This window comes from Hydractinia symbiolongicarpus, chromosome 13 (genome assembly GCF_029227915.1).
Source record: "Hydractinia symbiolongicarpus strain clone_291-10 chromosome 13, HSymV2.1, whole genome shotgun sequence".
NCBI lineage: Eukaryota > Metazoa > Cnidaria > Hydrozoa > Anthoathecata > Hydractiniidae > Hydractinia > Hydractinia symbiolongicarpus.
This window is the reverse complement of record NC_079887.1, coordinates 9,264,513-9,284,153: the sequence shown is the minus strand read 5'-3', so window position 1 is coordinate 9,284,153 and position 19,641 is coordinate 9,264,513. Positions and strand designations below refer to the sequence as shown.

The 19,641-nt window shown below is 33.9% G+C and overlaps 2 protein-coding genes across 2 annotated transcripts; one reads left to right on the top strand and one right to left on the bottom strand.

The window, feature by feature from the left end:
- The first annotated feature begins 2,529 nt into the window (after window positions 1-2,529).
- Window positions 2,530-9,646, top strand: LOC130623602 (protein phosphatase 1H-like). Its single transcript, XM_057439106.1, has 3 exons — window positions 2,530-3,515; window positions 4,506-4,775; window positions 7,434-9,646. Exons 1-3 carry the CDS (start codon window positions 3,074-3,076, stop codon window positions 8,516-8,518), a joined length of 1,797 nt encoding a protein of 598 aa, XP_057295089.1. The 5' UTR covers window positions 2,530-3,073; the 3' UTR covers window positions 8,519-9,646.
- A 1,329-nt stretch (window positions 9,647-10,975) lies between these two features.
- On the bottom strand, window positions 10,976-18,148 carry LOC130623608 (polymerase delta-interacting protein 2-like). The gene is made up of 10 exons (XM_057439111.1): window positions 18,025-18,148; window positions 17,475-17,535; window positions 17,002-17,102; window positions 16,219-16,321; window positions 14,970-15,036; window positions 13,744-13,848; window positions 13,080-13,201; window positions 12,886-12,912; window positions 11,892-12,097; window positions 10,976-11,249 (listed from the first exon to the last, which is right to left on the bottom strand). Exons 1-10 carry the CDS (start codon window positions 18,105-18,107, stop codon window positions 11,162-11,164), a joined length of 963 nt encoding a protein of 320 aa, XP_057295094.1. The 5' UTR covers window positions 18,108-18,148; the 3' UTR covers window positions 10,976-11,161.
- Between the last annotated feature and the right edge of the window lie 1,493 nt (window positions 18,149-19,641).

Here is a 19,641-nt window from a genome sequence, read left to right as displayed (position 1 = left end):
TGCAATCTTTTTAATTTCTTGTAGCTGAAGACAACTTTGTTAGCTAAAACTAAACATCTAAGCGTTTCAATAAAAACTGCAACAATAGGACAATAACAACTGTATAAGTCGGTTGAGTTAAATAATTGTTTGTTATTTTTCTTTCATTTACACTTTCATTTTTTCCTTATGTCACTTGAAACTTTATTTTGAAAGAAGATGAGCGCAGAGACTGATAGAAGTTTCTCTTTGTTACTGTTATGGTTTCATATAGATACTGAAGTAATGAAATGTCAAACAAATTGAAATTGGCTGAAAAAGGAAAAATAGTTAAAGAATGGTGGTCAGTAAAAAAAAAACCGGCAAAAATCTTAGGTGGGATGAAACAAAAGCGGTAAAAATTATATATTGGTCACTTAGAAAAAATTTGGTCTGGTCTGGTTTGGTTTTTTGTACCTTTTTGTACCGGGTGATAATAACGCCAGGTGTCATGAAAGTAGCAGCGGTACTTAGAGAAGAAATTATTGCACAAGAAAAGGTTGTGAATTTAGCCGCAATTTCTAGCCACGAGTAGCAATTCGCAATATTTTCTTCCGCAATTTTTTTTTATAAAAAAGTACGCAATTCGCAATCTTCTCTTCTGCAATTCCAAGAAACAATATAAACTTCAAATTCAATTCAAACTCACCCCCCCCCCCCTAAAATTTTTTCTTTTCTCATGCATTCATTGTAAGCACTGCTTTAAGGTTCATCGGCGTTTAAGTTAAACACTTTAAAGATCAAAGCATGCCGTCTGATGGAATATCCATAACCCATAAATATTTACATATAGCCTTGCTTCATTTGTTATGTTCTTTTAGGGTCTTACCACCAGTTTCTGCGTCAGAATATTATAGGCGTAGAAGAGCCCCGGGGACTTTACGTCCGCTCAGAGTCATCCGCACCCACTACGGTACCGGCCTCAGAAATAAAAGTCATATTTTAAACTCCCCAAATATTAAGCAGTGGATTTGGAGATAGCTAGCAAATTTGGTTTTGTTTTGTGCACTGGCTGCTATGAACGTTTATATTTACTTATGTTAATGCTTTTTTATCACAGGAAAAGACAATTTCACCTTAGCCTTATAATTTGAGCCATTGAGGCTCCTTCTCAAGATCAGAATTGACAGTTATTAGTCAGTCAAGCCAAATGTCTGTTATATTTAGCTAGCTAAACTAAATAGTGAATAGCTAAAGCTAGCTATCCAAGCTAAAGTTTTGCCAATGATGTTACCTAAAGATACTTCTTCAAATTCCTTACTAGGTCATATTGTAAAAGATATACTTTGTTCATCACCAACATTCTGGCTGGCAGGAGCGGGTTTCGATCCGCGGTCTCCAGGACTGGCTCCCAGTTCTGAGAACCGCGGATCGAATTCCGCTAACTGCCAGGCAGTATGTTAGTGATGAACAAAGGTATTTTTTCTACAATATGACTTAAACACATTATACTCGCCTGTCATGATCAGAGAGGTCTGATCGGGGTGAAGCATTAAGAAGCATTCTCTGTTGAGAATGAAATTCAGATGTACTATGATAAATATTCACCTATGTCATTACTAGGTGTTTGTTGCCAAAAACATTGGAATTAGCTAGCTAGAATATATTATTAACAACCAACTTTCATTTTTAAGCAGTCTGTCCAATAATACTCTCTAAAACACACAGTCATGAATTTCTGAATATTATCTTATCAAAATCTGAAGAAAGCAAACCCTTTTCTTCCTGCTCCACTTAGGCTGGATAGATTATATCATAGTTTCTTGTCTACTGCTGCCACCAGCATACATCTGAACGCCCATGTAAAAAAATATTAATTTATTTCCAATATTTTTGTTATATATCTGTGTCAAAGGTCATATTTTTAGTACCATGATACCATTTTCTCCAACATGTTTTGCAAAATTGTCTGACTTTGCAGAAAATGAAGTCGAGAGCTTATTTTATGTATGCATTTGTGTATATACGTGATTAGATGGAGTTTATGGAACCTTTGTGTTGTGCTCTAATTCAATAAGTTAGCTAACTGGACGATAGAAACAAGATGCATTTACCCATAGCCTTGCATCCATTAAAAAATATGCTAAAATTGAATATACAAACTTCGTGAAGTCTTGTAAAGGCTTAACTAGTGGTTATCTTATACACATCATTGAGCCTAAGAATATAAAAATTTGTCAGTAAAATTTTTCCAAGAAAAATACCTTGTCTTAAAACTTTTTTAGTGAAAAAATTGCTTGAAATTTCAAATATACAATTTTTGAAAGGGGATATATTTCATTAGCTCTCAAAATATGTAAATATCAAAGCCAAAATTATCGTTTTTTGAAATTTACATATTTTGCACTGCATATTTTAGAGGAAGTTACAACAGCTTCTTTGTAACAGGGCTAAATGAGCATATAAGTGTAATCGCACATATGTTTTTTGCCCAAGCATTACTACCTGTAACATTAAAAAATAAGCATAATGGAGGAGGGTACAGGCATGTGGTTTTCCTGTTCAAAAAGAATAATTAAAAAAACATGCATGTGTGTTTTTAAATAGAATCTTGCAATTGTAAGATTTCCCTAACTGAATGTCTTAATGTTCTAGTAAATCTTTTTTCCAATATCAACCTTTCTAATTCATTTTGGCTTGCAGCAAATGGTGACGCTAATGCCAACACTAATATCAACGTATTAACAAAGTAGGCAGGCTTATAGCATACAAATCGACATTTTTTTGCTGATAGAAACAAATCTGAACTAAAAAGTCTGAAAATAAAATTGACAGATTCATGCACAATTTTTTTTGCAAAGAACTACCTGAGGGCCTGAAGAGGCACAATTTTTTTGTAATAAACTACCCAGGGGCCTGAAAAAACACATGGCTGTTTTGTTAAATTGTGTTGACTGTTATATCTACCAGATAACATTTAAGATAAAACGGTAATGTTGCAAGCCAAATATTTTTCGGAAACAGCCAAACAAATTGATTAAAGAAAATCTTAACTGTTGTCTGTTTATAATATTTTCAGGCATTCTCTTTTAGTTTATTGAGTATGCAGTCGTAAATGGAAAGAAAATGTTTTTCTTGTTGTGATCCATTCAAGATGTCAGTGTCACAAAATTTTCAGTCTTTGAAGAAATTTACAACCCGTGCCGTCTCATATCTACTGGATTCACCTCAGCCAAGTTTGGTTGCATACACACGATACTCACTGCCACATAAATACAAATATGAGAGACCTGCATTTCTTGAATTGGATGAGGAAGCGACACAGGCATCTGCTGATCATGAAATTCGACCAGTGATGCATCCTAAGAGGCCACTTATTATGATGGCTGGCTATGCTGAAGTAATAAATGCTGGAAAGACGATACATGTTAATGAAGACCAAAGTAGTTTTAATTCTTTTGTTGTTACCGTGCCCGTGAATCAACGAGACGAATCCTGGACGACAGAAATGTGTCAAATACCATGTATTTATTTTGGTGTTTTTGATGGACATGCTGGTAAGTATGATCTTCTCTGACTTTTAATTTTCCCAGCCAAATTTTAATTCTAAGCCACCATGTCATATAGTAGGAAGCCAAGGAAATGGAGACACTTAGTCCACATTTTTTTAAAAGATAATAAAAAAACCCAGATGTCTGAAGTAAAACAGGATTTCTCTAGGAAAAAAATTTAAAATATAAGCTGTTTTGTTATTTTAGGCTATGATGAATGGTATAAATGCCATTCTTTGGTGAGATTTCCACAATTTCTTTCCTTTACGTCTTGTAACTGATTCGTTGATTATTTCTCAGGATACGAAGGCTAAGAAAACAAGTCTAAAGCAAGATCTCTTTGCGTGTAAAATTTTCTTACGCAAAATATTTTTTGCTTTCTCTCCACTTTTTTTTCTTCATAAATACAACAGAATGCAATAGACATTGGTTTATCTATCGTGGAAGTCACTTATTGTTTGTTTTTGTTTCGTTTTTTAATCACCAGCCAAAATTTAAACAAATGGAAATTGAACGCACACTAATTTTTCGCTTAGCAATCACATGCTAAAAGTTGCTACAATGGGATCCAGCATTGGTTCCTTCTAAAAATTTTCAAGCGTATAAAGTTCACGGGAACCATTCGATTGTTTACAATAAGAGTAATCAAAATGTAGTTGAATGATCAGAAATATTTGTAAGAGTAAAATTCTGTTAAGGTAATATTTGAAGAAAAAAAAAGGTCGATTAACCTAAATTAAATTAAGCATGTATTTAATTTCATGGATGACAAAAATTTGCATGGATTTTATTTGCCGGTTGAGACACTTCTGGAATATTTCAGGTGGATTTAATTTTGCGGATAAGTAAATTAGGTTAATTTTGAAAAAAAAAACGAACTCTACAATCTTTTAAAAATGTCTAACTGTTCGGTAGTTTTTGCTTGGTTTTTCCGGATATTTTCATGACATGTTGTCTATGGGTTAAAAGTTGTAGTTTTCTTTTTTCTACTTCTAGGAGTTGGATCAGCTCTTTTTGCTTACCACAGCTTACACTACCATATTAAAGACAAATTGACTGAAATCTCTCATATGTTGGTAATAACACAAGAAGAGATGGACCAAAAGTATTTGATGACTGGATTAATCACTTCAGTTGATGCAGAAAAGTTGATCATGGGTGCACTAGAGAAAGCGTTTATAGCAATGGACGAGGAAATCCAGCAACAACGCTATGACTTTCGAATTGAAGGTGGCTGTACAGCTTTGGTTGCTCTATTTATGAAAGGTATTGATTCTGTGTTTGTTTTTTTAAATCGTATCGTATAAAAGTTGCATATATATTCAACAAATTAAACACGTAGCACATGCCATTCGTTAAGTAAGAAGATTTTTCTACGCGAGATGGCAGCCGAGATAAATGTAATATTCTACAAGAATGGGCATGCGTTATCTGGTTAAAATCTGTGCAAATGGGGAGAATTATGTGGCTATTTTGGCCATGGCTATTATATGGCTATTTTGTGTGCCTGTTTCAAGAGATATCTCAACATATTTTTCAAGGAATATATAGCATAAAGTGTAACATGTTTTGCAGTTTTTTTGGATAAAGAAAACAAAGCAAAAGCGAGTTGTCAAACCCATGATATGCAGTTTGTAACAAAATATGATAAGAAATGTTTAACCTTTGTTTTTCTGATATATCATCGCAGTTGTCTGTGTTTCATGCTGCAGCCTATCTTGCACAGTGAAGCATTTTATAATTTTTGTTGCATGGTGCATTCAACACTAAAAGAGCTGAAGGATCATTAAGAAATTGTGGCTTAAGCGCTATGGTGGTCGAGAACTACCATGCAAAACAAGAAAAAATCTAAAATTAAAAAAATAAATCAATTGAAAGCAAAATTAAATTAAATCAATCGAGATCAAATGAAATGAAACGAAATTAAATTAACTTTGCTTTAAATCAAAAACAACGATTTTTTAAAAAATTACATATTTTTTTGTGGAAATGATGAAATGTGATGTTTTGGCTTATGGAAAATTGTTAATTGTCAAAAATGTGTTTTTGACGTATAGCTATTGACTCCAAAATTCACAAGCCAGATGTAATACTCTCAAACTTAATGGCGGCGAATAAGGATGCAGACAAGTGGAACCACTTTGCATGTAAAATGAAAAAGAAAAGAACCAAAAAGCTTGTCAATGGAATTCTGGCAGAAAAAGAAATGATTGTTCAGCGTTGTGCCAGTGAAACAACAGGTAGTTCTATGAAGCATCCAAATATTGTCCTCTTGAGTTTGACTTAACCTTTCGAAGAAATAACATTTGATAATGTCAAAATTGCTTGCAAGAGAGACTTTGCTGACAGGCTATCCAGTAGAAATATGGAGTGTGATCAGTAAATCAGTAAATCAGTAAATGAACCATCTTGTGTCAGAATAGATGCACGTTAGATTTTTTCAAAACACTTTAAGCAACCATCCTATGAAGAAGGAAAATGATTTTGACCAAGAAGTGCTAAGCAAACTCATGGTGAATGCACCAATAAATTTCAACAAAAAAGGGCATAGAAGGAATACATCATCACGTCAAAGTTTATCATTAATTTCATCCTCCACGAAAGTGTCATCCAGTAAGCGACTGCAGCCTGAAAGTTTAACAGTATCATCAATGCTGCGATTGGGCACATTGGTCTTCAAAGTTTCAGATGCATCTAAAATTAATGACATTTTTCAATTCAACATTAGTTCAATGGCTTGGAGTCAGCCAGTTGAAGAAAAATATTTCATTAAGAAAAAACCATTTGCCCGTGGAGGTTTTCGTTCTGTTTTTAAAGCTAAAGATTTAGCTGGTAAACAACTGGTCATCAAGAAGATTTTGAAGAACACATACGATGCTATTGACATGGTGAACAAAGCTTCACCAATTCAGGAAAATAAGGAAACTTTATCACGAAATGCATATGTTAGCACTAAACTTTGCTGAACTGTTAAAGTTGAAATTAACCGCTGATGCTAGCAAAGAAGAAAGTTTTCATAACGCATAGAAAAATTAGGGAAACTATTGAAAGTGTCAGGGGAATATTCCTTTGTAATGGTAGAGGATTTTATCGAAGGCGAATTTTCCAAATATGTCAACAATGATGGGGACAGTACATTAGAATGGATATCATCTATGTTTTGATCCATAGAGTTTGTGTTAAGAAACACTGCATAACACGGATAGTAGATGTCTCTGTGCCCTTGTCTAATCTTAAAAAATTTGGAATTCTCCCAGATTCGTATAGGTACTCCAGATACCACCTGCCAACCATCTCTGAATTTGAGGTCCATACTCTTAATAATATTTTTTTCTACTGGCAGTATCTCTACAACCATAAATGGGTAGTACTGTTCTGATAACGCATTAGCCATTCATTGAAAAAACACAATTAGATCCTCTTGACATAATTTTTTTTCTTTTCTTTTTTACCCCAGGATGTCTTCTTTGTAATAATTCAGAAGCCTCGTCGTACATAAGGTCCCGCGGAAGAAATAATGTCATTTTTTAAAAAATTGTTGTTTCGAGCAATTACTTTTACATTTATACTCTAAATTAATTTCATTTCATTTAGTTGATTTCGCTTCGTTTCATTGTACTTTGATTTAAAGCAAAGTTTATTTCATTTCGTTTTATTTCATTTAATCTAAAACAAAGTTGATTTTTTTTTTTGTTTTTAGATTTTTTTTTTTTTTTTGCATGGCAGTTGTCGGCTACCATACTAAAATGATTAATTATTGGGAATTTTCTGCAAAAAAAATTAGCGGAAAATATTTTTCTGAGAATTTAGTGTAATTTAGTGTAAATTTAAATTTTCGAGTTTAAAATTTCGCGAATTGTACGGAAAAACGCGAAATTTGGAAGAAAGTCTTTTTTTATCTCTTTTTATCCTTCCTGTCTTTAGGTAAACTCTTCGTGTGTAACGCAGGTGATTGTAGAGCAGTGCTGTATAAAGACGACATTCCTCACCCGTTGTCACGTGACCACAATCCCGAATCCGAACGCAAGCGAGTCCAAATGCTTGCTTATTTGAAGCCGGCCTTGTTGTGCGATGAATACACACGCTATCAGTTTCAACATCGTTGCCGTAAAAAAGATATCGGCACGCGTCAACTTTACAGGGATCATAATATGGACGGTTGGGCGTTGAAGCTGATTGATAAAAACGACTTAAAACCACAGGTCGTTTGTGGTGAAGGAAAACGGGCTCGATTGCTCGATACGATCGGTACGACGCGAGGATTCGGTGATCACGATTTAGAAGTTCCGTACGCTGCCAACATAAAAATCAAACCGTTTTTACTTGCGGCTCCAGAAGTGACCGTGTATGATCTAAACACTGCTTTTACCGAGGATGACGTATTAGTCTTAGCTTCTGATGGATTATGGGAAAAATTAAGCAACGAGAAGGCAGGTAACATATTGAAAAGCAAGCTGGAACAACAAAAAGCTGATGAACCTCGGAGATGCATCGTAGCTGCGCAAGGACTCGTCGACGAAGCGAGGGGTGTGTTGGGCGAACGTGGATGGAGGATGTTATCTAACGAAACCGCAAGTTACGATGACATCTCCGCCTTTGTGATTCCCCTAACATCGTGGAAGACTGCCCTAGAAAATGTTTTGAAACTTCATCGCGAAAAAACTCGTCCAAACAGTCGCGCGTTGAGCGATGACGAGTATTTAAACATCCCTCACGTCTCACCCCCGTCACATTCTGACCAAGAAAGACAGAAACATGAACTGCAAGCGATGGCAAAGTCATATGAAGAAGTCAAAACGGTGGAGATCAAAAAGTTGGAGGAGATCCTGGAGAAGAAAGAAAATGCCAACCGCATGTGCGAAGTTAACAAGGTCAGCGAAAGCAAGTTAAACGAGGAGAGTGAAACTACAACGGGCAAGGCGGAGGAGAACGAAACTTTTAAAACGAATAATCAAGATGACAACGTTGAAATGTTGAAACTTTTATCGAATCAGGATAATAAGTTGTAGGGCGATTATCTCGTCTCCAGTAATTTATAAATAACGATTAAATAACTGGCAAATGCAGAATTTAACATACAAAATAAAAGCTTCCTGACGATTGAGTGAGCTGATGATATATCTATGCTGTTTATGTCTATGACGTCTTGCATGCTTTGTTATTATACTTTTATTTTTTTAACGATTTTTTTCCAAGGCGCCTTGTTCTTGGATGTTTTCGCTCAGGTATTTTTTTATACATTTCATCGCTCATATCGGTCACGTAAAATAGGAGATCATTGGAGGTTTGACAAATTTGTTGTGTTGCAAGTTATACAAATGACTTATTAGATGACATAAATTGAAAAATAGGAAAGAATTGACAACATTAAAACTCTCACAATGACAACACAATATCTGTGAAAAAAATTTTTCTGCTGAGAGTTTTTTTCCCGAAAGATGGGTCTTGCGGATTTAATTTGTAAGATTTGTAGATACAGTTTTGAAAAGATGTGTTCTAGAAGATTCATTATAGATTGAAAAAGATGTCTTAAATAAAAAATGTCTTTCAAAATGCAGTGGTACAAACATTTTTTGATCATCTTTTGAGAGACCCATAAAAGATGTTTAAGATGTTTATAAGGTCTAGACGCGATTTACATAAAATTAGGTCGTTTAAAGGTGATCTTGTGCTGATTGGATTGATATCTCATTTGTTTTAAAATATGATGTCACGAGTCTTTTCCTTTGTATTGCGACGCGCCAATCTGTTTTCAAAACACAAAGATCAAAATACCCACCACTTGTACATTTACCCAGTGAAACCTCATCTGCATGTGAAATAGACACTTGGAATTTATTAACATAATTTTTAGGGGTAAATTTAGTCCCATATTTAGTGATGTAGTTGTACTTAGTCAAAAAATAGGAAAGGTATTTTCTTATCAAAAGAAGGATGAATTTTGCAGAATGAAACATTTTTGCTCAAGAAAATTAAACAGTAGCATTTTTTTTCTTGAGTGACGAGATAAATAATTTATGTAAATATGTCAGCTTTCATTGGTTAGTTTATTATACGTCATAATTATAATAGTGTATATTTTTGCAATTTATTAAAATCACCATTCAATATATAGATTTGTTAAAATAGTCTGTTCTTAAATCAATATTATTATTATTTACCCGGGGTAGCCTCTTCAGTTTCTATAGGAACTCTTATTAATGAGGGTGCTGCGAAGGGGCTTGTCGGATTTACCTTATATCTGTCTGCCAAAACTTGTCGGCTTTACCTCATATCTGTCAACCAAAACTACTTCTTGAGGACAGAAAAAAATTTATGCAAGAATAGAGTGCGGAACCAAACAGTGTGTTTCGACTTGTCAACATTTTCAGGTTAGGACAGGTACGAATTGGTCATTGTTAGAAAGTGTGGAGTTTATTTGTCTGATTTAAGATTGAAATAATAAAAAATCTCATACACAAGAAAGTTTATTTACAAAAAAATTCGAAATTGCACAGCGGAAATAGTAAGAGGTATGCCAAGAAGTTATTGTGGAACCGCTTCCACAGCCTTCGACCGGTGATATATTTAAGCTGAAGACTGCAATAACAACCAATGAAGCAAGAACTGATGTTGCAGCAAAATGTTTTTGGGTAAAAGGACAAATGGCGTATGCAGATGTAAGGGTTTTTAACCCTTTAGCCAAATGTCACAAGAATCTGACACTTCAAAATGCTCATAAAAAGAATGAAAACGAAAAACAAAAACGATCAAATAATGAACGAATTATCATGTTGATCGCGGTTCGTTTACACCGTTAGTGTTTTCATGTTTCGGAGGAATGTCGAGGGAATGCAGTCGTTTTTACTTGCATGCCGCGGATTTAATTGCCGAAAAACGCAAGCTTTCGAAATCAATTGTTAGTTCTTGGATAAAGACCCGATTGAATTTTTCGTTAATTCGTTCCATGTTGTTGTGTGTCAGAGAAACACGATCGATGTCTGAAAAGACACATAATTTAGACGGAGATATTGAACTTGCCGTGCAAGAAAGCAAAATTCAACGTCGTTAGTCGTGTAGTGTCGATCTTTATATTATGTGTTTACAGTTGTTATCTTTCCACGTATAATGTCTCCTGTCCTCTTTAGTGTTTTTTAATTGTAAAAAGAAAATTACAAAAAATATAAAATACACTGTAGTATATCGGTGATTCCGTTACAAAGAAACTGCTAAAAAAATCCGAAACGGATTATCATATTAATACAGCAAAGTAGACTAATATTGTTTACAATATTTGGAAAAGTTTTTATGATAGTTGATTTTCAGGATTTTAAAATGTTGCCGAGGTAATCTCAACAAATCCATTTCCCATAAAAGTTAAACGACGCACCAAGCATCGAGCAAAGAAAACTCAATTCCCCACCTAGTGTATTTTGCCCTCAGAACAACTATTTTGCGATTCCCACATCTGTATTGAACCGAGGCTATTGTCCAACTCGAGGCTTTATTTCATTAGGTCAGAGCTAAATATTTTACATAGTGGAGATTTGAGTAAAATTAAAAATACACAAACACTATTATATAAAAACATGAACGGGTGTAGGAGTTTGTTCTGTTGTAGTTGTTGCTTTCTTCGGGTCGGCGTCAGACTAAGCGCATGCGCATACAGTTTTTTACGTGTCTTCTTTACTTTCCAGAGAAAATGGTGGAATGCGAACGTCAAACATTTCTCCGTTACGATGTTCCATGCGATAAGTTCCCCTAAAATATAGATAGTTTACAATAGAAAGTTTTAACTCCTACACACAGGCTTCCCACTATAAAACAAGACTTTGGCACTTGTTTTAGTTTCTACCTTAATTTTTCCCTATAAAAACTGCCAGTTAACCCAGACATCGTCAAACACTTCGTTATTCATACATTTTTACATTTTGATTGACAAATGCAAAGCGCCACGCGGTCCTTAAATTATACTCCGTACATCACCCATTCTAGGCGCGTGACAGAAAACTATCGTTAACTCGAATTTAACTGACCTATTATTTCCAAGTCTCTAACTTCCGAGTTATGAAGCAGTAGAACTTCGTAACTCGAACAAATTTCCATTTCCCTTAGAAACGGCAGATACCGCATATAGAGTAATATCTATCAAGATAGACCTTATCTTAAATTTTTTAGCACATTATGACTGAGTCCCGGTGACGCTCAGCTTCATACTAAAATGAACTTCAAATGATTGCTGTTCAGCCTGAATCCTGTGTTGCTTAGCTGCAGTTAAAGAAGGCTCCGACTACACTACAACCAATTCTGAGCATAGTAATGATTAAAACTGAAGTAGGACAGGAAAAGGCAGAAAATTGATAAAATAAATTGATCCGATAAAAATAGCAGGAATTTAGTTACCACATGTGACCACTGGCTGATTGCAAAGAAACATGGCTACTGTACTGAAATGCTGGCTCTTTGGGAGAGAGAACAGGTTCCTGACCGACCACTCCGCGACCACGCACAGTTTCAAGTGTTCCCGATAAACTGAATATTCTCCAGTGACGCTCGCGTAACTGAACAGGTTTCGATCCAAGATTTTCAAGTCTGATACTATACCTCCACTAAATAGTCAAAAATAAGAATTAATAAAAAGTACTTTATCAATTCTATCGTACACATTTGTAACTACACGAGGGGTAAAAACGCGCACGGTTTGAAATGTTCGATAAGATAAATAACAGAAGGTCCACAACACTATTTAAGCGACACCTTAGGCCGTTGAAATTTTTTGCAACTTGAGCGAAACGAAATTGATGGTTCGTGGATTTTAGGGACATTTAAATTGGGAATTGGGACTTGATTTATAGAAAGAAAAAAGTAATTTTAAACAGCAAGTCGTCAGGTTAATTTTTTTTTGTCAACTCTGAAATTGCACCAGATATACATCCAGACATTCCCATATTGATATATACACAGAGTTTGTACCAGTGCCATCAACACCAAGTCTCAAATATCTTACGCACCCATACAGGCAAGATAACAACCTATTTTATAGTTCCTTTAGTTCCAAAAATCTCTGACATGTTCGACGTTCAGCGCTAATAATCACCAGGAAGGAGCGTCAAGTTGAATTTACATAATAATACGTCCATCGAAAATTTTACTTCGCAAATTTCTTGCAGAATAAAAACCTGGCCTTATTAAATCAATTACAGCGGACTTCATCTCGAGCTCGCTTGTTTAGAATAGACAAAGTTAGAAATTAAGGAAGCATATGCAGTTACAGGGAGAGGAAAGTTAGAAGTGCACAGAAGTGCTTGTCCAAAAAAGGGGGAAATGTTCGGCATAGAAGGTGTTCAGTGCATGTTCCTTAAAAATGAAAAATAAACTGTCTCCAAGAACCACTTACCCAGAAACTTGTGCTTTTATTTATTAGCTAAAACAGAAGAATAAGACACCTTATTAAATAATTACAAATCTAACGTCTATTATTCCCTTGTTGTTCTTATTTTTTATTTTCAAGATAAAAACTTGTTACTCGGCCTTCCCAATCGCAAAAGAAGACATAACAGTAAATGTAACAAAAATATCAATATCACTTACTCTTGACCCCATATAGAAAGGTATAATCGTAACTCTAATATCTTCAGTTGTCTCACGATGAACATCAGACAGTTCTAACCATTTGTGATTCTTTTCGTGCCATATATGCAATGACGAACTAGCTGTAAGAAGACAAAATTTGAGTTTGGAATACAAGGGCAGTTATTTGGTCCTATTACAGTGGACAATATGACAGAAAGAAAAGCTAGCACGAGCTCATGGCGGGGAAATCTAATAAGCAACCAAAACTTTAGGCAGGGAACGTAAAATACGCGTCCCGGCGTGCTAGATGGGGTCCCTAATGGTTTTTTAAAAAAAGTACCAGAAATTGTTGCTCTAGTCGAAAAAATCTTGGTGTTCTCAGTGTGCTTTTCGTTGACTTACACAAACGTCGATTGAGGTGGTAACAGACCATATTTTATGCACTTCTATTATATTATTGCATATTGCTTAACAGTAGTTTGAACAAGAGGAGAGCACACATATATAACCTTGGTCTTACAAGACACTTTTATCCAGAAAGTTAAAGATATTTCGTCTGTATAAATTTTGGCACAAATCTAAATTTCCAATCTTTATCTTTTTTTTATAACAACATGCTACCAAGGTTGACTGCTTTGTTCTATTCCCTAAAATGTCAACATCAAACAAATTATCATTTTACCTTGACCATCTTTCGTCAAAAATTTGTCGAACAGTTCATGCTGTATGGGTGATTCTTCGTTCGATAGGTAGGGTAAGACGTCTTCGTGATTCACATAATCTAAACCTAAAGAATGCAATAACATGCATTAATATTAAAAAAATCGTACTATAAAACAAATAAGACACACATGCATGCAGACTTATTAATTTAACTCAGCAGGGTAAACTTGGCCAGTCAGCAGATACAACAAATTCGTATTATAATCGCTTTTACACCCATCCAACGCATTTTCGCCTTGGCGGACCTTTTAGCTCGGATTTTGTCTTTATGCATGCGCATTTGTAACTACCGAAAAAAAACAAGCTAAAATGCAATTTTAGCAACAAAGGAGAAGGGTTTTAAATGAGGTTTTGAATAAACCAATGAAGTTGCCAGAAAATGTAAATAAATCTAAGCACAGCAAGAAAAAACAAAGATAAGCACCCATATGTCGTCAAGTTTAAAACATATGCTGCTTGCAGAGCAACTTGTCTGTAGTCCAACTACATTTATTTTTAAGCTTTTTCAAAGCTGTTTATTTTTTTTTATTTAAATTAAAGTCCGCAGACACATTTAAATTCCCTGGAATTCGAAGAAAGAGTTAGGATCCATAATGCCCGCTTTTATGCTTCATTTTGCGTCCGACAAATATCAAGAAATTGACAACAAAAACATTACCGGCATTCCGGGTATCGGTATTCCCGCTCCCACTTTTAGGTGAGTATTTAAGAATTCGCACATAAGCAACTCGTGAACGCTCATTCTCACTTTCGTTCTATTACACACTTCATATTTTCAAAGAAAAACGAACGCGGTTTTTTGTAATTGCAAGGAGTTTGATCAGATACTTCATTGTCGGGCAGGTGAAACATGTTTTACAGAAATAGAAAAGAATCGGTACCTGCTCCTGATTACGGCCGTTTCGGCAAACCGATTATTCTCATTGTTTTAACAATCTACACCTATCTTATCTTTTTCGTTCTGTTTCTTTTCAATATGAGTTAAAATAGTCTCTGTTTAATTGCGTAACGTTCAGGCGCGCTAATTTTTATCAATTTCCGAGCGTTTATAATTTTCTTTTTTAAACAAACGGGTTGCTGGACGAAAAGAGAAGCAATAACTCGTTTACCTACAGGCACTATTTCCGCAACTTTATACTACAGTGTCTTAAATTGCAACAAAATTGTTAGAAAAAGTAGAGGTACCTGGTACTGCATATAACGAAGTGTCTCTTTTGTTACCAAGAAAAGTAACGGCCTCAGGTTGAGCTCTCTATGAAAGAAATCATAAAAAACATTTAAGTGCAAGTATTAACACAACTATCATATAAGGAAAATAATTTCGAACCGTATTTTGTGACATTTCGCATATGATGTTAATTAAAAATGTTCAGGTCAAAATTTATTTTGAAAGAGGAAAAAAATAAAAACAAAAAAAATTAAAAAACAAAACTTATAAAGCTCTTGAGTATTGTTTAAAGAATTTTCAATATTTCGGATTCTAGTTTTTTAGTTTTTTTTTGGCTGAAAAGGATTCACAAAGAAAAAGAAAAATAAATCCTTATTAGCACCTCAGTTTTAGGTTATAGTATACATATCCACTTTAATGCATAGTTAATCCGACTCTTCTTATTACGTCCCTAGTAGAGAAATGAATGCTGGACGCTGTAATCTCCACCACAAGTGTTTCAAGGTGATTAAGAGATAGAAACGGAAACCCTGCACATATATAGGTGCATAGTGACAACATAAAATTTTGAGTAAACTGTTGTAAGATGATATCAAACGTTTACAATGCAGAACTTACATATCCAAGACAAGCTTTATTTAAATGGCGAAAATAATAAAAATTACAAAATAAGCATTTTACAATATAAAAGAGATTCCAAGGTGAGAAGATTTATAACATAAGTTTTTTTATCAAGTCTTAAGTTTGAAAGATTACATTCTCTGAGATAGACATTTTATAGGACTGATGTACTTACTTACAAAATCTTATATCAAACAGATCCTTTTATAACTTTTGTCAATAACATTCAAAAAATTTAAAAAATAAATTATCATCACAATTAAAACATAGAATCCATTAAAAACACAGCGCTAACACAACAATCTGTGATGCAAAAATATCAGCAGGTACTTAGATAGAAACTATAAAATATAAAAAAAATATAAAATCAAACATAAAAGTCCCTAGAGATAAAAAAAATCATCAAAAAATGATAATGTCTATCAAGGAGTTTCCATGGTCGGTTGAGACTATTTAAGTTATGAGTTGGAGCATTAAATTCATGAGATGCGAGTTACTTGCTGGTTTTTAAAACAAGAGTTGAAAGTTGTAATTCACAAGTTAGCACAATAGTTTTACACGCGGATATATAAAATTTACAAGTTGCTACATAAATGTCACAAGTTGCTGTAAAAGTTCGAATTGCAAAGTCAACAATAAACTTACAATATATGGGGAATCTCTTTGATCAATCAAGACTTGATAATATGTTGATATATTGCAGTGCAAATCTTTTTCAATGTCTGGTCCTGGTACCTCATCTAATAATCTAAATTATTAGCCAATAATTATAGTTGTCATTGACTCACACAAATTTGATTGAGGTCAGTAGCATGCATTACCCGCACCACATGTTCAGTAATTTTAATTTTTTTAAATTAACTAGTCGTTAGCCCATGGAAAATCCACGGGTTCGCCTGTCCTTTTTATACTGCATTGCCTGCCTCTCGCTATTGTGCAGCTAAGCTAACATTTTGCGTGACAGACAGACGTATACGGGGAATTATAATATAGATTTTTGGTCAAAAAGTAAGTAACTCATTAAAATTTGTTGGCTAAAAAGACTTATATGGTTCTTTTTTATACTGTTGGGTTGCAGAAACTTTATCAACTTAGAAGAAGTGCTATTAGCAGGATAGGTTTTGCTTGAAAATAGTTTTGAAATTTAATTCCATTGCAGAGCTTACATGAGAAAGACTGTGATAACAGCCCGTGGAAAAATCAATGGGTATTCGCCTGTTGTAATTTTTACCTGTTGTACACATTTTCTACAGCAAAATTTGTCAACATTATTTTGTTTGTCCTGTAGAAAAGCCTGGCTATAATACATTTATAAACAAATAAAATACAGGCATTAATAAATAAGTATATACACAGGCAAAAGAATGATAAAAATTTACATTTAAAACATTAGAAAGCTAATAAAATTAGCTATATATATATACTTACGGTTTTTCTTTTGATTTTGCAATCAGGTCTCTATCATATACTTTTGCAACCCATGGAAACAAAACTACACCACGGTATCCAAACACACGATGAAGGAACAACTAAATCATTTAAAACAGAGTGTTTTTTTTTTACATAAAAATATCTTACTTTTTGCCAGAGTTTGCTTTATGAATTAGAATCTATATTTTAGTAGTTGTAGGCAAATCTTCCAAACACACCCTAAAACACAATCTACCTGATATACAAAGCTAACTGTACATATTTAAAAAATTTGCAAATCCGATAAAAAACTCCATGTAAACACAACAAATTTCATTGAGGCTTAAAATCTAATTTTAGGTAAATCACATTTGAGTCCATGTAAAGGTTACATAGTGAAACACTTTAAATCTCCAAGATACTGTTTCAAATAAAAGGTATAGCAATTGTTAGAAAAATTTGGTACATGTACTGACCAAAAGTTTAATTACCTGTCCAGCTATATATTTTCCTTGGATTTTCGGTGTTTCAAATTTTCCAACCTCAGACAATCTAATAATATTAAATATACAGCATGTTTTTAAAACACTTTCAAGAGTTGTTGTGATACTGCTAGCTATAGTTCGTAATAACATATAAACGAAAAGTAAAGGCTTCCAATAGCATTACTTTTTTAAATGTAATGGTAGGGGGTACAAAGATTATATCTATCTATAGCTAACTATAGCTAGATATATGCAAAGCAGAATTTTTAAAAAAAATAATAAGCGATGATACAGACACATATATAGCTATATATATAACATATCTTTCTTCTAAAATTAACAATTTTGATGTGGAGAAGGCAGTGCACACTAATAGCTAATATTGTGTTGTTTGCAAGAACTCACAGCACAAGAACCTTTAGCACGCACATGACATACGCCAGCTCCCTTAATGGTGGGAAATACTGTTTTCCCAGAGCATTGCTTTTTTATATTTATGTGTCCTCTCCCGAATTGACGATTTAAGAAATGAATGCAGACAGAGTATATTACTCACCGTGTTGAAAATTGTCGCCTTGTAAATTTGTAAATTAATGCATTAGATAAAGGTCTGAGCAACAGCATATGTTTGGACACCATTTTTTTCAAAATAAATCAAAACATTGTGGAGCTAGGGCATGACCTATAATTCGCACCATGGTCAACCGTGCAGAAAGGGGAAGCACTTCATGGAAGGATCCATTTAGTCTGTGAATATGTCGTATCCGACATTGTCGTATTCTTCCAACGACATCCGACAGTATATTACTGAATACTACAAGGTATTACAGTGTATTACTGAATACTACAAAGTACTACAGTGTATTACCGAATACTACAAGGTATTACAGTATATTACTGAATACTACAAGGTATTACAGTGTATTACTAAATACTACAAAGTATTACTGAATACTCCAAAGTATTACAGTGTATTACTGAATACTACAAGGCATTACAGTGTATTACTGAATACTACAAGGTATTACAGTATATTACTGAATACTACAAGGTATTACAGTATATTACTGAATACTACAAGGTATTACAGTGTATTACTGAATACTACAAAGTACTACAGTGTATTACCGAATACTACAAGGTATTACAGTATATTACTGAATACTACAAGGTATTACAGTGTATTACCGAATACTACAAGGCATTACAGTATATTACTGAATACTACAAGGTATTACAGTGTACTACTGAATACTACAAAGTATTACAGTGTATTACCGAATACTACAAGGTATTACAGTGTAATACTGAATACTACAAAGTATTACAGTGTATTACCGAATACTACGAGGTATTACAGTATATTACCGAATACTACAAGGTATTACAGTGTATTACCGAATACTACAAGGCATTACAGTGTATTACTGAATACTACAAGGTATTACAGTGTATTACCGAATACTACAAGGCATTACAGTATATTACCGAATACTACAAAGTATTACAGTGTATTACCGAATACTACAAGGTATTACAGTATATTACTGAATACTACAAGGTATTACAGTATATTACCGAATACTACAAAGTATTACAGTGTATTACCGAATACTACAAGGTATTACAGTGTATCACTAAATACTACAAAGTATTACCGAATACTACAAGGTATTACAGTATATTACTGAATACTACAAAGTATTACAGTGTATTACTGAATACTACAAGGTATTACAGTGTATTACCGAATACTACAAGGTATTACAGTATATTACTGAATACTACAAGGTATTACAGTGTATTACCGAATACTACAAGGCATTACAGTATATTACTGAATACTACAAGGTATTACAGTATATTACTGAATGCTACAAGGTATTACAGTGTATTACCGAATACTACAAGGCATTACAGTATATTACTGAATACTACAAGGTAATACAGTGTACTACTGAATACTACAAAGTATTACAGTGTATTACCGAATACTACAAGGTATTACAGTATATTACTGAATACTACAAAGTATTACAGTGTATTACCGAATACTACAAGGTATTACAGTGTATTACTGAATACTACAAGGTATTACAGTGTATTACCGAATACTACAAGGCATTACAGTATATTACTGAATACTACAAGGTATTACAGTATATTACTGAAT

Coding starts and splice junctions, on each gene's coding strand:
- LOC130623608 (XM_057439111.1), bottom strand. CDS start 18,107: ATGGTGTCCAAACATATGCTGTTGCTCAGACCTTTATCTAATGCATTA. Junction 17,103..17,474: donor GAAAATATATAGCTGGACAG/GTAATTAAACTT, acceptor TAAATGATTTAG/TTGTTCCTTCATCGTGTGTT. Junction 12,098..12,885: donor ATAAAAGCACAAGTTTCTGG/GTAAGTGGTTCT, acceptor TTGACTATTTAG/TGGAGGTATAGTATCAGACT.
- LOC130623602 (XM_057439106.1), top strand. CDS start 3,074: ATGGAAAGAAAATGTTTTTCTTGTTGTGATCCATTCAAGATGTCAGTG. Junction 3,516..4,505: donor TGTTTTTGATGGACATGCTG/GTAAGTATGATC, acceptor TTCTACTTCTAG/GAGTTGGATCAGCTCTTTTT. Junction 4,776..7,433: donor GGTTGCTCTATTTATGAAAG/GTATTGATTCTG, acceptor TCCTGTCTTTAG/GTAAACTCTTCGTGTGTAAC.